Source organism: Pongo abelii, chromosome 2 (assembly GCF_028885655.2).
Source record: "Pongo abelii isolate AG06213 chromosome 2, NHGRI_mPonAbe1-v2.0_pri, whole genome shotgun sequence".
Taxonomy (NCBI): domain Eukaryota; kingdom Metazoa; phylum Chordata; class Mammalia; order Primates; family Hominidae; genus Pongo; species Pongo abelii.
The window spans coordinates 208,233,970-208,250,608 of NC_085928.1; the positions used below are offsets into that span (position 1 = coordinate 208,233,970).

General features: G+C 57.9%; 1 protein-coding gene and 1 pseudogene across 1 annotated transcript; both read left to right on the top strand.

The window, feature by feature from the left end:
- Positions 1-466: 466 nt before the first annotated feature.
- Positions 467-5,652, top strand: LOC129058305 (putative uncharacterized protein FLJ44672; annotated as a pseudogene).
- Positions 5,653-10,496: 4,844 nt separating this feature from the next.
- Positions 10,497-11,633, top strand: LOC134761102 (putative uncharacterized protein FLJ44672). The gene is made up of 2 exons (XM_063722438.1): positions 10,497-10,533; positions 10,727-11,633. The coding sequence occupies exons 1-2, from the start codon at positions 10,497-10,499 to the stop codon at positions 11,548-11,550; spliced, it is 861 nt and encodes a 286-aa protein (XP_063578508.1). The 3' UTR covers positions 11,551-11,633.
- Positions 11,634-16,639: the final 5,006 nt, after the last annotated feature.

The window sequence follows — 16,639 nt, forward strand, 5'->3', positions numbered from 1 at the left end:
TATGTCATATCATGACATACTGCTGCTGCACGAACATGGCCAGTGTCTTCCTGTTAAACATGTAGAATGCTTTCCTAATTTCTCTTTTTACCCTCTGTCTTTGTGTTTTGCATTTTTCTTACTTTTATTGTCAGAAACTCCAGAAAGTCAATCGTACTAATTTATCACCATTTGCTTTATTAATTTGTACTTTGCTTATGTGGAATTTTGCCCAACAGACCTCATTACAATTTCTAACCTGTTTTATTTTGTTTTTTTTCTGAGACAGAGTCTCCCTCTGTTGTCCAAGGCTGGAGTGTAGTAGTGCTATCCCAGCTGACTGCAGCCTCAACCTTCCAGGCTGAAGCGATCCTCCCATCTCAACCTCCCACGTGGCTGAGACTATAGGTGCTTGCCACTATGCCCAACTAATATTCGGAATTTTCCTATACGTGGATTCCAGAGGGGTGACAGTGAAACGTGAGTAAGCATGGATTTTGGTATATGCAGAGATGGGGGGCTGGAACTAATTCTGTATACTGGGGGACGACTGTATATGTTTTTACAATTATGCTGTAGGATACATACTGTTGCATAGCCTTGAAAATAATAATTTTTAATCGAGTGGAATAATAATAATATTGATAAAAGTAGCAGCTGGCCAGGTGTGGTGGCTCACACTGGTAATCGCAACACTTTGGGAGGCTGAGGCAGGAGGATGGCTTGAGGCCAAGAGTTTGCGATAGGCCTTGGAAACAAAGGGAGTCACCATCCCTACAGAAAAATACATGAATTAGCCTAGTGTGGTGGCATGTTCCTGTAGTCCCAGCTCCTTGGTAGGCTGAGGTGGGAGGATCACTTGAGCCCAGGGAGGCTGAGACTGCAGTGAGTCATGATCAGGCCTCTGCACTCCAGCCTGGGTGACAGAGTGAGACCCTGTCTCAAAACGACAAAAAAGTAGCAGCTAACATCAACTGACCTTTTACCAGGTACCTATTAATACCATAGTTTAATTTCTTATAACTGTTTCTTATTTCACTTACCAACTCTGTCTTCAGTTACTCCCAGATTTTTACTGTGTTTGTACAGATGACCTTTTGTTTAGATTGAATTGTCTCCCCAGAAGTAAGATTACTGTGAGTCACGGTGAATGGACGTTCTCATTACCCTTGATGTAAATTGACAAGGTTTTGGGTGCCTCCCAGCTATAATCTTAGCACTTTGGGAGGCTAAGACAGGAGGATTGCTTGAGGCCAAGAGTTGGAGGAGGCAGTATGGCAGTATGGTGAGACCCTGTCTCTATTATTTTAAAAAATTGACAAGCTTTACCCTGGAAGGCTTATACACAATTTAAACACCCCTTATAGTATAAGAAAGTGCCCATTTCACTGCACCTTTGCCAGCACAGGGTATTATAATTTAGTAAGTCATTTTTTGTTTGATTATTTTAAATAGATAAAAGATCTCATATTACTTTACTTGTCACATTTCAACATCTTTCCTTAGCTTATTAGCTCTATTTCTTTTCTGTCTGTAAATGGTTGTTGTTGTTTTGTTCTTTGAGACAGGGTCTTGCTCTGTCACCAGGCTGGACTGTAGTGGCATAATCATGCCTCACTGCAGCCTTGACCTGCCAGGCTGAAACTTCAGCATTCTGAGTAGCTGGGACTACAAGTGTGCACCACCACTCCCAGCTAATTTTTGTCTTTTTTTGGATAGAGACAGGGTCTCACTGTGTTGTCCAGACCAGTCTCTAGCTCCTGGCCTTAAGCAATCCTCCTGCATTAGCTTCTGAAATTGCTGGAATTTCAGGCATGAGCCACCATGCCTGGCCTGGGCTAGTCCTATATTCTCTAGAGTTCTCTTTACTTTGTGCTAGCCAATCTCTCATTATGCTGTTCACCTGTTATAATGAATAATTCTCTGTATTAAATTTTACCACTTTAAACTTTTGAGTGGTTTGTGCTTCCTGATTGGACTCTGACTAATATGCTAGGAAGGGTCCCAGGAGATAAACCCACACAGATGGGATTTGGACATAGGTTTGGTTTCCCAGGGGGCAGTGCTGAGCTCTTTGCCAGTGGGAAATGGGATGCTGGTGATTTCCAGGAAGTGACCTCACAATGACTCAAGCTACCACTTACTGTTGATTGTGACAAAATGGCAGCTGAGGCACATGCCTTGGGAGCTAAGTGGTTGCTGCACTTGACCACTATGAAGACTGGTGTGGGAAGGGTCGTTTTGGATGCACTTGAGCAGGGGTCCCCAACCCCTGAGCCGTGGAGCCGTAAGGAGCCACACAGCAGGAGGTGAGTGGTGCCAAGTGAGGGAGTGAGGGAAGCTTGGTCTGTATTTACAGCCACTCCCCTTTGCTCACATTCCTGCCTGAGCTCCACCTTCTCAGATCAGCAGCAGCATTAGATTCTCATAGGAGAACGCACCCTGTTGTGAGCCGTGCATGTGAGGGATCTAGGTTGCGCTGTCCTTATGAGAATCTAATACCTATTGATCTGTCACTTTCTCCCATCACGCTCAGGTGGGACCATCTAGTTGCAGGAAAACAAGCTTAACACGCCCACTGATTCTACATTATGGTGAGTTCTATAATTATTTTATTATATATTACAGTGTAATAATGGAAATAAAGTGCCTAATACATGTAATGTGCTTAAATCTCTTGGCCCAGCTCCTACCTCCCGGCAGCCTCTCCAGGCCCAGAACTTTCTCCAGTCAGCCTCTACAGACCAAGCTCATGACTCACAATGGCCTATTTAGGCCCATACCCTACCTCACAGCAGTCTCCGCAGATGAGGCTACTGCCTCACAACAGCCTCCACAGGCACAGCTCCATCGTTACAATGGCCTCTTTAGACCCAGTTCCTGCCTCCCAGGCTTCTCTCCAGGCCCTGAACTTTCTCAAGTCGACCTCACCAGGCCCAGCTCCTGCCACTCGTTGGCCTCCCAAGGGCCAGCTTTTGCCTCACGGCCACCTTCCAAGACCCAGCTCCTGTTGTACAGTGGCCTCTTGAGGCCCATCTTCTGACTCCGGGCAGCCTGTACAGGCCCAGCTCCTGCCTTACAATGGCCTCTTTAGTCCCAGCTCCTGCCTCTTTGCAGGAGGCCCAAATGTCCTCAAGTCCAGGCCACAAAATCCAGGGCCAAAATGTCCACAAGTCGGCCTCTCAAGGCCCAGCTCCTGCCTTTCGTTGGCATCTCCAGGCCCAGCTGCTGCCCCCAGGTGGCCTCTACAGGCCGTGCTCTTTCTTCTGACTGTGTCTGGAGGTCCAACTCCTGCCTCAGAACAACCTCTTTTGGCTCAGCTCCTGCCCAGCTCCTAGTGGCCTTTGTAGGCCCAAAACTGCCTCAAGTCAAGCTTTCCAGGCCCACCTTTTGCCTCCCAATGGCCTGGACAGGCCCAGCTCCTGCGTGACAATGGCCTCTCCAGGCCCAGCTTTTGCCTCACAGAAGCCTTCCCCAAACAAGGTCCTACCTGCCTCCCAGCAGCCTCAACAGGCCCAGATCCTGCTTCACACTCATCTCATTAGGCCCAGCTCATACCTCACCGTGACCTGTCCAGGCCCAGCTCCTGCCCCTCGACAGGCTGTCCATGCCCGAAACTTCCTCAAGTCGGCCTCTCGAGGCACAGCTCCTGCCTAACATTGGCCTCTTTAGGCACAGCTCGTGCCTTGGTGGCCTCTCCAGGCCCAGCTCCTGCATCCCAGCACCTTCTCTAGACCGAGAACTTTCTCAAGTCTGCCATTCCAGACCCAACTCGTGCCTTCCGTCAGCATCTACAGGCTCAACCTCTGCCTCACAGCACATTTTCCCAGCCCAGCATGTGCCTCACCGCAACCCCCTAGGCCAAGCTCCTGCCTTTCAGCAGCCTCTACAGGCCCCACTCCTACCTCAATGGCCTCTCTAGGGCAAACTTATGCCTCACAGTGGCCATTCTGGCCCAGCTTTTGCCTTTTGGCAGCATCTCCAGAACCAGAACTTCCTCAAGTGGGCCTCTCCAGGCCCCGCTTTTCCTCCCAGTGGCCTCTGCAGGCCCAGACTGTTGTCAAGTCGGCCTATCCAGGGTCAGCTCCTGCTTCCCGGCGGCCTCTGCAGGCCCAGGTCGTCCTCAAGTCGGCCTCCCCAGGCCCAGCTCCAGCCTCTTGGCGGCCTCTCCGGGTGCAAAAGTTCCTCGAGTCAGCCTCTCCAGACCCAGCTCCTCCTGCCTCCCAGTGGCCTCTTTCAGCCCAGCCCAGCTCATGCCTCCTGGTGGCCTTCCCAGGCCCCACTTTTGACTTTTGGCGGCCTCTGCAGGCCCGAATTTGACCTCCAGTCAGCCTCTCCAGGCCCGGCCTCCTGCCTCTCGAAGGCCTACACAGGCCCAGCCTCTGCCTCACAGCAGACTATCCACGCCCATCTAGCCCTCGCCTCACTGCGGCCTCCCCAGTCCAAAGCTCCTGCCTCTCAGCCGCTTCGGCAGGCCCAGCTCCCGCCTGCCAGTGGCCTCTTCAGGCCCATGGGGCTCATTCCTCACAATGGCCTTTCCAGGCCCAGTTTTTCCCTTCCGGCGGCCTCTGCGGGCCCAGAACCTCCTCAAGTTGGCCTCTCCAGACCCACTTGCGGCCTCCTGGCGTCCTCTCTAGGCCCAGTTCTTCCTCCCGGCTGCGTCTCCAGGCCCGACTCCGGCCTCCCAACAACTCTTTGGACTCAGCTCCCGCCCAGCTCCCGGTGGCCCTGGTAGGCCCACAACTTCCTGAAGCCAAGCTCCCCAGGCCCAGCTCAGGCCTCACGGTGGCCTCTCCAGGCTCAGCTCCTGCCCTCCGACGGCGTCTCCAGGCTCCAAACGGCGTCCGGTCGGTGGGCTCCTCCTGGCCCAGCTTGGGCCTCCCGGCAACCTCTGCAGGCCCAGGTCGTCCTGAAGTCGGCCTCTCCAGGCCCAGCTCCGGCCTCCCAGCAAGCAAGCTCTTTTGGCTCAGCTCCTGCCCAGCTCCCGCTGGCCTTTGTAGGCCCCGAACTTTCTCCAGCCAAGCTCTTCAGGCCCACCTCCTGCCTCCCGGTGCCTGAACTGGCCCAGTTCTGGCTGAAGAACAGCTTCTGCAGGCCCCGCTCTTGCCTCCCAGGGGCCTCTCCAGGCCCGGCTCTCGACCCACGGCGGCCTCCCGGGGCCAACTCCCTGCCTGCCTCCCGGCAGCCTGCGAGCGGCCCAGCTCCTCCCTCATGGTGGCCTGTTGAGGCCCAACTCATGCCTTTGGCACCCTGCCCATAGGCGTGAGCCCCTGCCTCACACTGGCCTCTCTCACGCTGAGAGAGGTCCTCTCTCACGCTAGGACTTCTCTCAGCGTGAGAGAGGACCTGTGAGAGGACCTCTCTCAGGGTGAGAGGACCCCTCTCAGCGTGAGAGAGGACCCTCTCAGAGGACCTCTCTCACGCTGAGAGAGGACCTGTCTCACGCTGAGAGAGGACCCCTCTCAGAGGACCTCTCTCACACTGAGAGAGGTCCTATCTCACGCTGGCCTGTTGAGGCCCAATTCATGCCTCTGGCACCCTGCCTAGAGGCGTGAGCCCCTGCCTCACACTGGCCTCTCTGACGCTGAGGTTCTCTCTCATGCTAGGACTTCTCTCAGCGTGAGAGAGGACATGTTATAGGACCTCTCAGCGTGAGAGAGGACCTCTTTCAGCGTGAGAACGGACCTCTCTCAACGTGAGAGAGGACCCCTCTCAGAGGACCTCTCTCAGCGTGAGAGAGGACCCCTCTCAGAGGACCTCTCTCAGCGTGAGAGAGGACCCCTCTAAGAGGACCTCTCAGCGTGAGAGAGGACCCCTCTCAGAGGGCCTCTCTCACGCTGGCCTGTTGAGGCCCAACTCATGCTTTTGGCACCCTGCCCAGAGGCGTGAGCCCCTGCCTCACACTGGCCTCTCTCACGCTAGGACTTCTCTTAGCGTGAGAGAGGACCTGTGAGAGGACCTCTCTCAGCATGAGAGAGGACCTGTGAGAGGACCTCTCTCAGGGTGAGAGAGGACCCCTCTCAGCATGAGAAAGGACCCTCTCAGAGGACCTCTCTCACGCTGAGAGAGGACTCTTCTCAGAGGACCTCTCTCACACTGAGAGAGGTCCTCCCTCACACTGGCCTGTTGAGGCCCAATTCATGCCTCTGGCACCCTGCCCAGAGGCGTGAGCCCCTGCCTCACACTGGCCTCTCTTACAGTGAGAGAGGTCCTCTCTCACGCAAGGACTTCTCTCAGCGTGAGAGAGGACCTCAGCGTGAGAGAGGACCTCAGCGTGAGAGAGGACCTGTGAGAGGACCTCTCTCAGTGTGAGAGAGGACCCCTCTCAGAGGACCTCCCTCACGCTGGCCTGTTGAGGCCCAATTCATGCCTCTGGCACCCTGCCCAGAGGCGAGAGCCCCTGCCACACACTGGCCTCGCTCACGCTGAGGTCCTCTCTCACGCTAGGACTTCTCTCAGCGTGAGAGACTACCTCTCTCAGCGTGAGAGAGGACATGTTAGAGGACCTCTCAGCGTGAGAGAGGACCTCTTTCAGCGTGAGAAGGGACCTCTCTCAGTGTGAGAGAGGACCCCTCTCAGAGGACCTCTCTCAGCGTGAGACAGGACCCCTCTCAGAGGACCTCTCAGCGTGAGAGAGGACCCCTCTCAGAGGACCTCTCAGCGTGAGAGAGGACCCCTCTCAGAGGGCCTCTCTCACGCTGGCCTGTTGAGGCGCAACTCATGCCTCTGGCACCCTGCCCAGAGGCGTGAGCCCCTGCCTCACACTGGCATCTCTCACGCTGAGAGAGGTCCTCCCTCACGCTAGCTTGTTGAGGCCCAGCTCATGACTCTGGTGGCCTCTCCAGGCCCAGTCCCTGCCTGTTGGCTGGCGGCTTCTAGAGGCCCAGCCTCTACCTCAACAGTGGGCCCTCCAGGCCCATCTCTTGCCTCGCCGTGGCCTCCTTGGGCCAGGCTCCCGCCTCGGGACGGCCTCCGCAGGCCCAGCTCCTGCCTCGCGGAGGCCCTCCGGAGGCCAAGCTCATACGCCACGGCGGCCTCTCCCAGCCTGGCGTTTGCTCCTTTGCAAGTGCTCCAGGCCCTGCACTTCCTCCAGTCGGCCTCTCCAGGCCCAGCTCTTCCTCCCGGCAGCCTCTACAGGCCCAGACTGTCATCAAGTCGGCCTGTCCTGCCTCCTGGCAGCCTCTGCAGGCCCAGACTGTCATCAAGTCGGCCTGTGCTGCCTCCCGGCGGCCTCTGCAGGCCCGGGGTGGCCAACTTGAGGACGACTTGGGCCTGTAGAGGCGGCTGGGAGGAAGAGCTGGGCCTGGAGAGGCCGACTGGAGGAAGTGCAGGGTCTGGAGCGCATGCAAGGGAGCAAACACCAGGCCGGGAGAGGCCGCCGTGACGCATGAGCTTGGCCTCTGGAGGGCCTCGGCGAGGCAGGGGCTGGGCCTGGAGAGGCCACCAGAGTCATGAGCTGGGCCTCAACAGGCCAGCGTGATGGAGGACCTCTCTCAGCGTGAGAGAGGGCAGTGTGAGGCAGGGGCTCACGCCTCTAGGCAGGGTGCCAGAGGCATGAGTTGGGCCTGAACAGGCCACCGTGAGGGAGGAGCTGGGTTGCACGCGGGCTGCCAGGAGGCAGGCAGGGACTTGGTCCCGGGAGGCCGCCGTGGGGCGACAGCTGGGTCTGAAGAGGCCCCTGGGAGGCAACAGCGGGGCCTGCAGAGGCTCTTCTCCAGCCAGAGCTGGGCCTGTACAGGCCACCGGGAGGCAGGACGTGGGCCTGAAGAGCTTGGCTGCAGAAACTTCGGGGCCTACAAACGCCAGCAGGAGCTGAGCCAAAAGAGCTTGCTTGCTGGGAGTCAGGAGCTGGGCTGGGAGACGCAGCCAGGAGGAACAGCTGGGCCTGCAGAGGCCACCATGAGGGAGGCAGAGGCTGGGCCTCCTCAAGTCGGCCTCTCCAGACCCACTTGCAGCCTCCCGGCATCCTCTCTGGGCCCAGTTCTTCCTCCCGGCTGCGTCTCCAGGCCCAATTCCGGCCTCCCAACAACCTCTTTGGACTCAGCTCCCGCCGAGCTCCCGGCGGCCCTGGTAGGCCCACAGCTTCCTGAAGCCAAGCTCCCCAGGCCCAGCTCAGGCCTCACGGTGGCCTCTCCAGGCTCAGCTCCTGCCCTCCGACGGCGTCTCCAGGCTCCAAACGGCGTCGGGTCGGTGGGCTCCTCCTGGCCCAGCTTGGGCCTCCCGGCAACCTCTGCAGGCCCAAGTCATCCTGAAGTCGGCCTCTCCAGGCCCAGCTCCGGCCTCCCAGCAAGCAAGCTCTTTTGGCTCAGCTCCTGCCCAGCTTCCGCTGGCCTTTGTAGGCCCCGAACTTTCTCCAGCCAAGCTCTTCAGGCCCACCTCCTGCCTCCTGGTGCCTGAACTGGCCCAATCCTGGCTGGAGAACAGCCTCTGCAGGCCCCGCTCTTGCCTCCCAGGGGCCTCTCCAGGCCTGGCTCTCGACCCACGGCGGCCTCCCGGGGCCAACTCCCTGCCTGCCTCCCGGCAGCCTGCGAGCGGCCCAGCTCCTCCCTCATGGTGGCCTGTTGAGGCCCAACTCATGCTTTTGGCACCCTGCCCAGAGGCGTGAGCCCCTGCCTCACACTGGCCTCTCTCACGCTAGGACTTCTCTCAGTGTGAGAGAGGATCTCAGCGTGAGAGAGGACCTGTGAGAGGACCTCTCTCAGCGTGAGAGAGGACCTGTGAGAGGACCTCTCTCAGCGTGAGAGAGTGCCCTCTCAGAGGACCTCTCACGCTGAGAGAGGACCCCTCTCAGAGGATGTCTCTCACGCTGAGAGAGGTCCTCCCTCACGCTGGCCTGTTGAGGCCCAATTCATGTCTCTGGCACCCTGCCCAGAGGCGTGGGCCCCTGCCTCACACTGGCCTCTCTCAGTGTGAGAGAGGATATGTTAGAGGACCTCTCAGTGTGAGAGAGGACCTCTTTCAGCGTGAGAAGGGACCTCTCTCAGCGTGAGAGAGGACCCCTCTCAGAGGACCTCTCTCAGCGTGAGAGAGGACCCCTCTCAGAGGACCTCTCTCAGCGTGAGAGAGGACCCCTCTAAGAGGACCTCTCAGTCTGAGAGAGGACCCCTCTCAGAGGGCCTCTCTCACGCTGGCCTGTTGAGGCCCAACTCATGCCTCTGGCACCCTGCCCAGAGGCGTGAGCCCCTGCCTCACACTGGCCTCTCTCACGCTAGGACTTCTCTCAGTGTGAAAGAGGATCTCAGCGTGAGAGAGGACCTGTGAGAGGACCTCTCTCAGCATGAGAGAGTGCCCTCTCAGAGGACCTCTCACGCTGAGAGAGGACCCCTCTCAGAGGATCTCTCTCACGCTGAGAGAGGTCCTCCCTCACGCTGGCCTGTTGAGGCCCAATTCATGTCTCTGGCACCCTGCCCAGAGGCATGAGCCCCTGCCTCACACTGGCCTCTCTCAGTGTGAGAGAGGATATGTTAGAGGACCTCTCAGTGTGAGAGAGGACCTCTTTCAGCGTGAGAAGGGACCTCTCTCAGCGTGAGAGAGGACCCCTCTCAGAGGACCTCTCTCAGCGTGAGAGAGGACCCCTCTCAGAGGACCTCTCTCAGCGTGAGAGAGGACCCCTCTCAGAGGACCTCTCTCAGCGTGAGAGAGGACCCCTCTCAGAGGACCTCTCAGTGTGAGAGAGGACACCTCTCAGAGGGCCTCTCTCACGCTGGCCTGTTCAGGCCCAACTCATGCCTCTGGCACCCTGCCCAGAGGCGTGAGCCCCTGCCTCACACTGGCCTCTTTCACGCTGAGAGAGGTCCTCTCTCACGGTAGGACTTCTCAGTGTGAAAGAGGACCTCAGCGTGAGAGAGGACCTGTCAGAGGACCTCTCTCAGCGTGAGAGAGGACCTCTTTCAGCGTGAGAAAGGACCTCTCTCAGCGTGAGAGAGGACCCCTCTCAGAGGACCTCTCTCACGCTGACAGAGGTCCTCCCTCACGCTAGCTTGTTGAGGCCCAGCTCATGACTCTGGTGGCCTCTCCAGGCCCAGCCCCTGCCTGTTGGCTGGCGGCTTCTAGAGGCCCAGCCTCTACCTCAACAGTGGGCCCTCCAGGCCCATCTCTTGCCTCGCCGTGGCCTCCTTGGGCCAGGCTCCCGCCTCGGGACGGCCTCCGCAGGCCCAGCTCCTGCCTCGCGGAGGCCCTCCGGAGGCCAAGCTCATACGTCACGGCGGCCTCTCCCAGCCTGGCGTTTGCTCCTTTGCAAGTGCTCCAGGCCCTGCACTTCCTCCAGTCGGCCTCTCCAGGCCCAGCTCTTCCTCCCGGCAGCCTCTACAGGCCCAGACTGTCATCAAGTCGGCCTGTCCTGCCTCCTGGCAGCCTCTGCAGGCCCAGACTGTCATCAAGTCGGCCTGTCCTGCCTCCCGGCGGCCTCTGCAGGCCCGGGGTGGCCAACTTGAGGACGACTTGGGCCTGTAGAGGCGGCTGGGAGGAAGAGCTGGGCCTGGAGAGGCCGACTGGAGGAAGTGCAGGGTCTGGAGCGCATGCAAGGGAGCAAACACCAGGCCGGGAGAGGCCGCCGTGACGCATGAGCTTGGCCTCTGGAGGGCCTCGGCGAGGCAGGGGCTGGGCCTGGAGAGGCCACCAGAGTCATGAGCTGGGCCTCAACAGGCCAGCGTGATGGAGGACCTCTCTCAGCGTGAGAGAGGGCAGTGTGAGGCAGGGGCTCACGCCTCTAGGCAGGGTGCCAGAGGCATGAGTTGGGCCTGAACAGGCCACCGTGAGGGAGGAGCTGGGCTGCACGCGGGCCGCCAGGAGGCAGGCAGGGACTTGGTCCCGGGAGGCCACCGTGGGGCGACAGCTGGGTCTGAAGAGGCCCCTGGGAGGCAACAGCGGGGCCTGCAGAGGCTCTTCTCCAGCCAGAGCTGGGCCTGTACAGGCCACCGGGAGGCAGGACGTGGGCCTGAAGAGCTTGGCTGCAGAAACTTCGGGGCCTACAAACGCCAGCAGGAGCTGAGCCAAAAGAGCTTGCTTGCTGGGAGTCAGGAGCTGGGCTGGGAGACGCAGCCAGGAGGAACAGCTGGGCCTGCAGAGGCCACCATGAGGGAGGCAGAGGCTGGGCCTCCTCAAGTCGGCCTCTCCAGACCCACTTGCAGCCTCCCGGCATCCTCTCTGGGCCCAGTTCTTCCTCCCGGCTGCGTCTCCAGGCCCGATTCCGGCCTCCCAACAACCTCTTTGGACTCAGCTCCCGCCCAGCTCCCGGCGGCCCTGGTAGGCCCACAACTTCCTGAAGCCAAGCTCCCCAGGCCCAGCTCAGGCCTCACGGTGGCCTCTCCAGGCTCAGCTCCTGCCCTCCGATGGCGTCTCCAGGCTCCAAACGGCGTCGGGTCGGTGGGCTCCTCCTGGCCCAGCTTGGGCCTCCCGGCAACCTCTGCAGGCCCAAGTCATCCTGAAGTCGGCCTCTCCAGGCCCAGCTCTGGCCTCCCAGCAAGCAAGCTCTTTTGGCTCAGCTCCTGCCCAGCTTCCGCTGGCCTTTGTAGGCCCCGAACTTTCTCCAGCCAAGCTCTTCAGGCCCACCTCCTGCCTCCCGGTTCCTGAACTGGCCCAGTCCTGGCTGGAGAACAGCTTCTGCAGGCCCCGCTCTTGCCTCCCAGGGGCCTCTCCAGGCCCGGCTCTCGACCCACGGCGGCCTCCCGGGGCCAACTCCCTGCCTGCCTCCCGGCAGCCTGCGAGCGGCCCAGCTCCTCCCTCATGGTGGCCTGTTGAGGCCCAACTCATGCTTTTGGCACCCTGCCCAGAGGCGTGAGCCCCTGCCTCACACTGGCCTCTCTCACGCTAGGACTTCTCTCAGTGTGAGAGAGGATCTCAGCGTGAGAGAGGACCTGTGAGAGGACCTCTCTCAGCGTGAGAGAGGACCTGTGAGAGGACCTCTCTCAGCGTGAGAGAGGACCTGTGAGAGGACCTCTCTCAGCGTGAGAGAGTGCCCTCTCAGAGGACCTCTCACGCTGAGAGAGGACCCCTCTCAGAGGATGTCTCTCACGCTGAGAGAGGTCCTCCCTCACGCTGGCCTGTTGAGGCCCAATTCATGTCTCTGGCACCCTGCCCAGAGGCGTGAGCCCCTGCCTCACACTGGCCTCTCTCAGTGTGAGAGAGGATATGTTAGAGGACCTCTCAGTGTGAGAGAGGACCTCTTTCAGCGTGAGAAGGGACCTCTCTCAGCGTGAGAGAGGACCCCTCTCAGAGGACCTCTCTCAGCGTGAGAGAGGACCCCTCTCAGAGGACCTCTCTCAGCGTGAGAGAGGACCCCTCTCAGAGGACCTCTGTCAGCGTGAGAGAGGACCCCTCTAAGAGGACCTCTCAGTGTGAGAGAGGACCCCTCTCAGAGGGCCTCTCTCACGCTGGCCTGTTCAGGCCCAACTCATGCCTCTGGCACCCTGCCCAGAGGCGTGAGCCCCTGCCTCACACTGGCCTCTTTCACGCTGAGAGAGGTCCTCTCTCACGGTAGGACTTCTCAGTGTGAAAGAGGACCTCAGCGTGAGAGAGGACCTGTCAGAGGACCTCTCTCAGCGTGAGAGAGGACCTCTTTCAGCGTGAGAAAGGACCTCTCTCAGCGTGAGAGAGGACCCCTCTCAGAGGACCTCTCTCACGCTGACAGAGGTCCTCCCTCACGCTAGCTTGTTGAGGCCCAGCTCATGACTCTGGTGGCCTCTCCAGGCCCAGCCCCTGCCTGTTGGCTGGCGGCTTCTAGAGGCCCAGCCTCTACCTCAACAGTGGGCCCTCCAGGCCCATCTCTTGCCTCGCCGTGGCCTCCTTGGGCCAGGCTCCCGCCTCGGGACGGCCTCCGCAGGCCCAGCCCCTGCCTCGCCGAGGCCCTCCGGAGGCCAAGCTCATGCGTCATGGCGGCCTCTCCCGGCCTGGTGTTTGCTCCTTTGCATGCGCTCCAGGCCCTGCACTTCCTCCAGTCGGCCTCTCCAGGCCCAGCTCTTCCTCCCCGTGGCCTCTGCAGGCCCAGACTGTCGTCAAGTCGTCCTGTCCTGCCTCCCGGCGGCCTCTCCAGGCCTGGGGTGGCCAACTTGAGGACGACTTGGGCCTGTAGAGGCCGCTGGGAGGAAGACCTGGGCCTGGAGAGGCTGACTGGAGGAAGTGCAGGGTCTGGAGCGCATGCAAGGGAGCAAACGCCAGGCCGGGAGAGGCCGCCGTGACGCATGAGCTTGGCCTCTGGAGGGCCTCCGCGAGGCAGGGGCTGGGCCTGGAGAGGCCACCGGAGTCATGAGCTGGGCCTCAACAGGCCAGCGTGATGGAGGACCTCTCTCAGCGTGAGAGAGGCCAGTGTGAGGCAGGGGCTGACACCACTGGGCAGGGTGCCAGAGGCATGAGTTGGGCCTGAACAGGCCACCGTGAGGGAGGAGCTGGGCTGCACACGGGCTGCCGGGAGGCAGGCAGGGACTTGGTCCCGGGAGGCCACCGTGGGACGACAGCTGGGTCTGGAGAGGCGCCTGGGAGGCAACAGCGGGGCCTGCAGAGGCTCTTCTCCAGCCAGAGCTGGGCCTGTACAGGCCACCGGGAGGCAGGACGTGGGCCTGAAGAGCTTGGCTGCAGAAACTTCGGGGCCTACAAACGCCAGCAGGAGCTGAGCCAAAAGAGCTTGCTTGCTGGGAGTCAGGAGCTGGGCTGGGAGACGCAGCCAGGAGGAACAGCTGGGCCTGCAGAGGCCACCATGAGGGAGGCAGAGGCTGGGCCTCCTCAAGTCGGCCTCTCCAGACCCACTTGCAGCCTCCCGGCATCCTCTCTGGGCCCAGTTCTTCCTCCCGGCTGCGTCTCCAGGCCCGATTCCGGCCTCCCAACAACCTCTTTGGACTCAGCTCCCGCCCAGCTCCCGGCGGCCCTGGTAGGCCCACAACTTCCTGAAGCCAAGCTCCCCAGGCCCAGCTCAGGCCTCACGGTGGCCTCGCCAGGCTCAGCTCCTGCCCTCCGAAACCGTCTCCAGGCCCCAAACGGCGTCCTGTTGGTGGGCTCCTCTAGGCCCAGCTTGGGCCTCCCAGCGGCCTCTGCAGGCCCAAATCGTCCTGAAGTTGGCCTCTCCAGGCCCAGCTCTGGCCTCCCGGCGGCCTCTCCAGGCGCAACGCGTCCTCAATGAGGGCCCCTCTGGTGCCAGCTCCTGCCTGCCGTTGGCCTCTACAGGCCCGGCCTCTACCTCACAGTGGGCCCTCCAGGCCCACCTGTTGCCTGGCGCCGTGGCCTCCTCGGGCCAGGCTCCCACCTTGGGGCGGCCTCAGCAGGCCCAGCTCCTGCCTCCCGGACGCCAAGCTGGGACGTCACGGTGGCATTTCGCGGCCTAGCGTTTGCTCCTTTGCATCCGCTCCAGGCACTGGACTTCCTCCAGTCGGCCTCTCCAGGCCCAGCTCTTCCTCCTGGCGGCCTCTGCAGGCCCAGACTGCCCTTGAGTCGGTCTCTCCAGGGCCAGCTCCGGCCTCCCGGCAGCCTCTGCAGGCCCAAGTCATCCTCAAGTTGGCCTGGAAGTGGGCCTGGAAGAGCTGCAAGTCAGCCTGCCCGGGCCCAGCTCTGTCCTCTCGGCAGCCTCTCCAGGTGCAAAACTTCCTCAAGTCAAGGCCGGTCGTGGTGGCTCACGCCTGTAATCCCAGCACTTTGGGAGGTCGAGGCGGGCGTTTCATGAGGTCAGGAGATCGAGACCATCCCGGCTAAAATGGTGAAACCCCGTTTCTACTAAAAATACAAAAAATTAGCCGGGTGCGGTAGCGGGCGCCTGTAGTCCCAGCTACTAGGGAGGCTGAGGCAGGAGAATGGCGTGAACCCGGGAGGCGGAGCTTGCAGTGAGCCGAGATAGCGCCACTGCACTCCAGCCTGGGCAAAAGAGCGAGGCTCTTCCCCTAATTCATTTTATGAGGCCAGCATCATCCTGATACCAAAGCCTGGCAGAGACACAACAAAAAAAGAGAATTTTAGACCAATATCCTTGATGAACATTGATGCAAAAATCCTCAATAAAATACTGGCAAACAGAATCCAGCAGCACATCAAAAAGCTTATCCACCATGATCAAGTGGGCTTCATCCGTGGCATGCAAGGCTGGTTCAATATACGCAAATCAATAAATGTAATCCAGCATATAAACAGAACCGAAGTCAAAAACCACATGATTATCTCAATAGATGCAGAAAAGGCCTTTGACAAAATTCAACAACCCTTCATGCTAAAAACTCTCAATAAATTAGCTATTGATGGGTTGTATCTCAAAATAATAAGAGCTATTTATGACAAACCCACAGCCAATATCATACTGAATGGGCAAAAACTGGAAGCATTCCCTTTGAAAACTGGCACAAGACAGGGATGCCCTCTCTCACCACTTCTATTCAACATAGTTTTGGAAGTGCTGGCCAGGGCAATTAGGCAAGAGAAGGAAATCAAGGGTATTCAATTAGGAAAAGAGGAAGTCAAATTGTCCCTGTTTGCAGATGACATGATAATATATCTAGAAAACCCCATTGTCTCAGCCCAAAATCTCCTTAAGCTGATAAGCAACTTCAGCAAAGTCTCAGGATACAAAATCAATGTACAAAAATCACAAGCATTCTTATACATCAATAACAGACAAACAGAGAGCCAAATCATGAGTGAACTCCCATTCACAATTGCTTCAAAGAGAATAAAATACCTAGGAATCCAACTTACAAGGGACATGAAGGACCTCTTCAAGGAGAACTACAAACCACTGCTCAAGGAAATAAAAGAGGATACAAACAAATGGAAGAATATTCCATGCTTATGGGTAGGAAGAATCAATATCATGAAAATGGCCATCCTTCCCAAGGTAATTTACAGATTCAATGCCATCCCCATCAAGTTACCAATGACTTTCTTCACAGAATTGGAAACAACTACTTTATAGTTCATATGGAACCAAAAAAGAGCCCGCATCACCAAGTCAATCCTAAGCCAAAAGAACAAAGCTGGAGGCATCACGCTACCTGACTTCAAACTATACTACAAGGCTACAGTAACCAAAACAGCATGGTACTGGTACCAAAACAGAGATATAGATCAATGGAACAGAACAGAGCCGTCAGAAATAATGCCACATATCTACAACTATCTGATCTTTGACAAACCTGACAAAAACACGAAATGGGGAAAGGATTCCCTATTTAATAAATGGTGCTGGGAAAACTGGCTAGCCATATGTAGAAAGCTGAAACTGGATCCCTTCCTTACACCTTATACAAAAATCAATTCAAGATGGATTAAAGACTTAAATGTTAGACCTAAAACCATAAAAACCCTAGAAGAAAACCTAGGCAATACCATTCAGGACATAGGCATGGGCAAGGACTTCATGTCTAAAACACCAAAAGCAATGGCAACAAAAGCCAAAATTGACAAATGGGATCTAATTAAACTAAAGAGCTTCTGCACAGCAAAGGAAACTACCATCAGAGTGAACAGGCAACCTACAAAATGGGAGAAAATTTTCACAACCTACTCATCTGACAAAGGGCTAATATCCAGAATCTACCATGAACTCCAACAGATTTACCAGAAAAAAACAAACAACCCCATCAAAAAGTGGGCGAAGGACATGAACAGACACTTCTCAAAAGAAGACATTTATGCAGCCAAAAAACACATGAAAAAATGCTCACCATCACTGGCCATCAGAGAAATGCAA

Coding starts and splice junctions, on each gene's coding strand:
- LOC134761102 (XM_063722438.1), top strand. CDS start 10,497: ATGCAAGGGAGCAAACACCAGGCCGGGAGAGGCCGCC. Junction 10,534..10,726: donor CCAGGCCGGGAGAGGCCGCC/GTGACGCATGAG, acceptor GGGCCTGAACAG/GCCACCGTGAGGGAGGAGCT.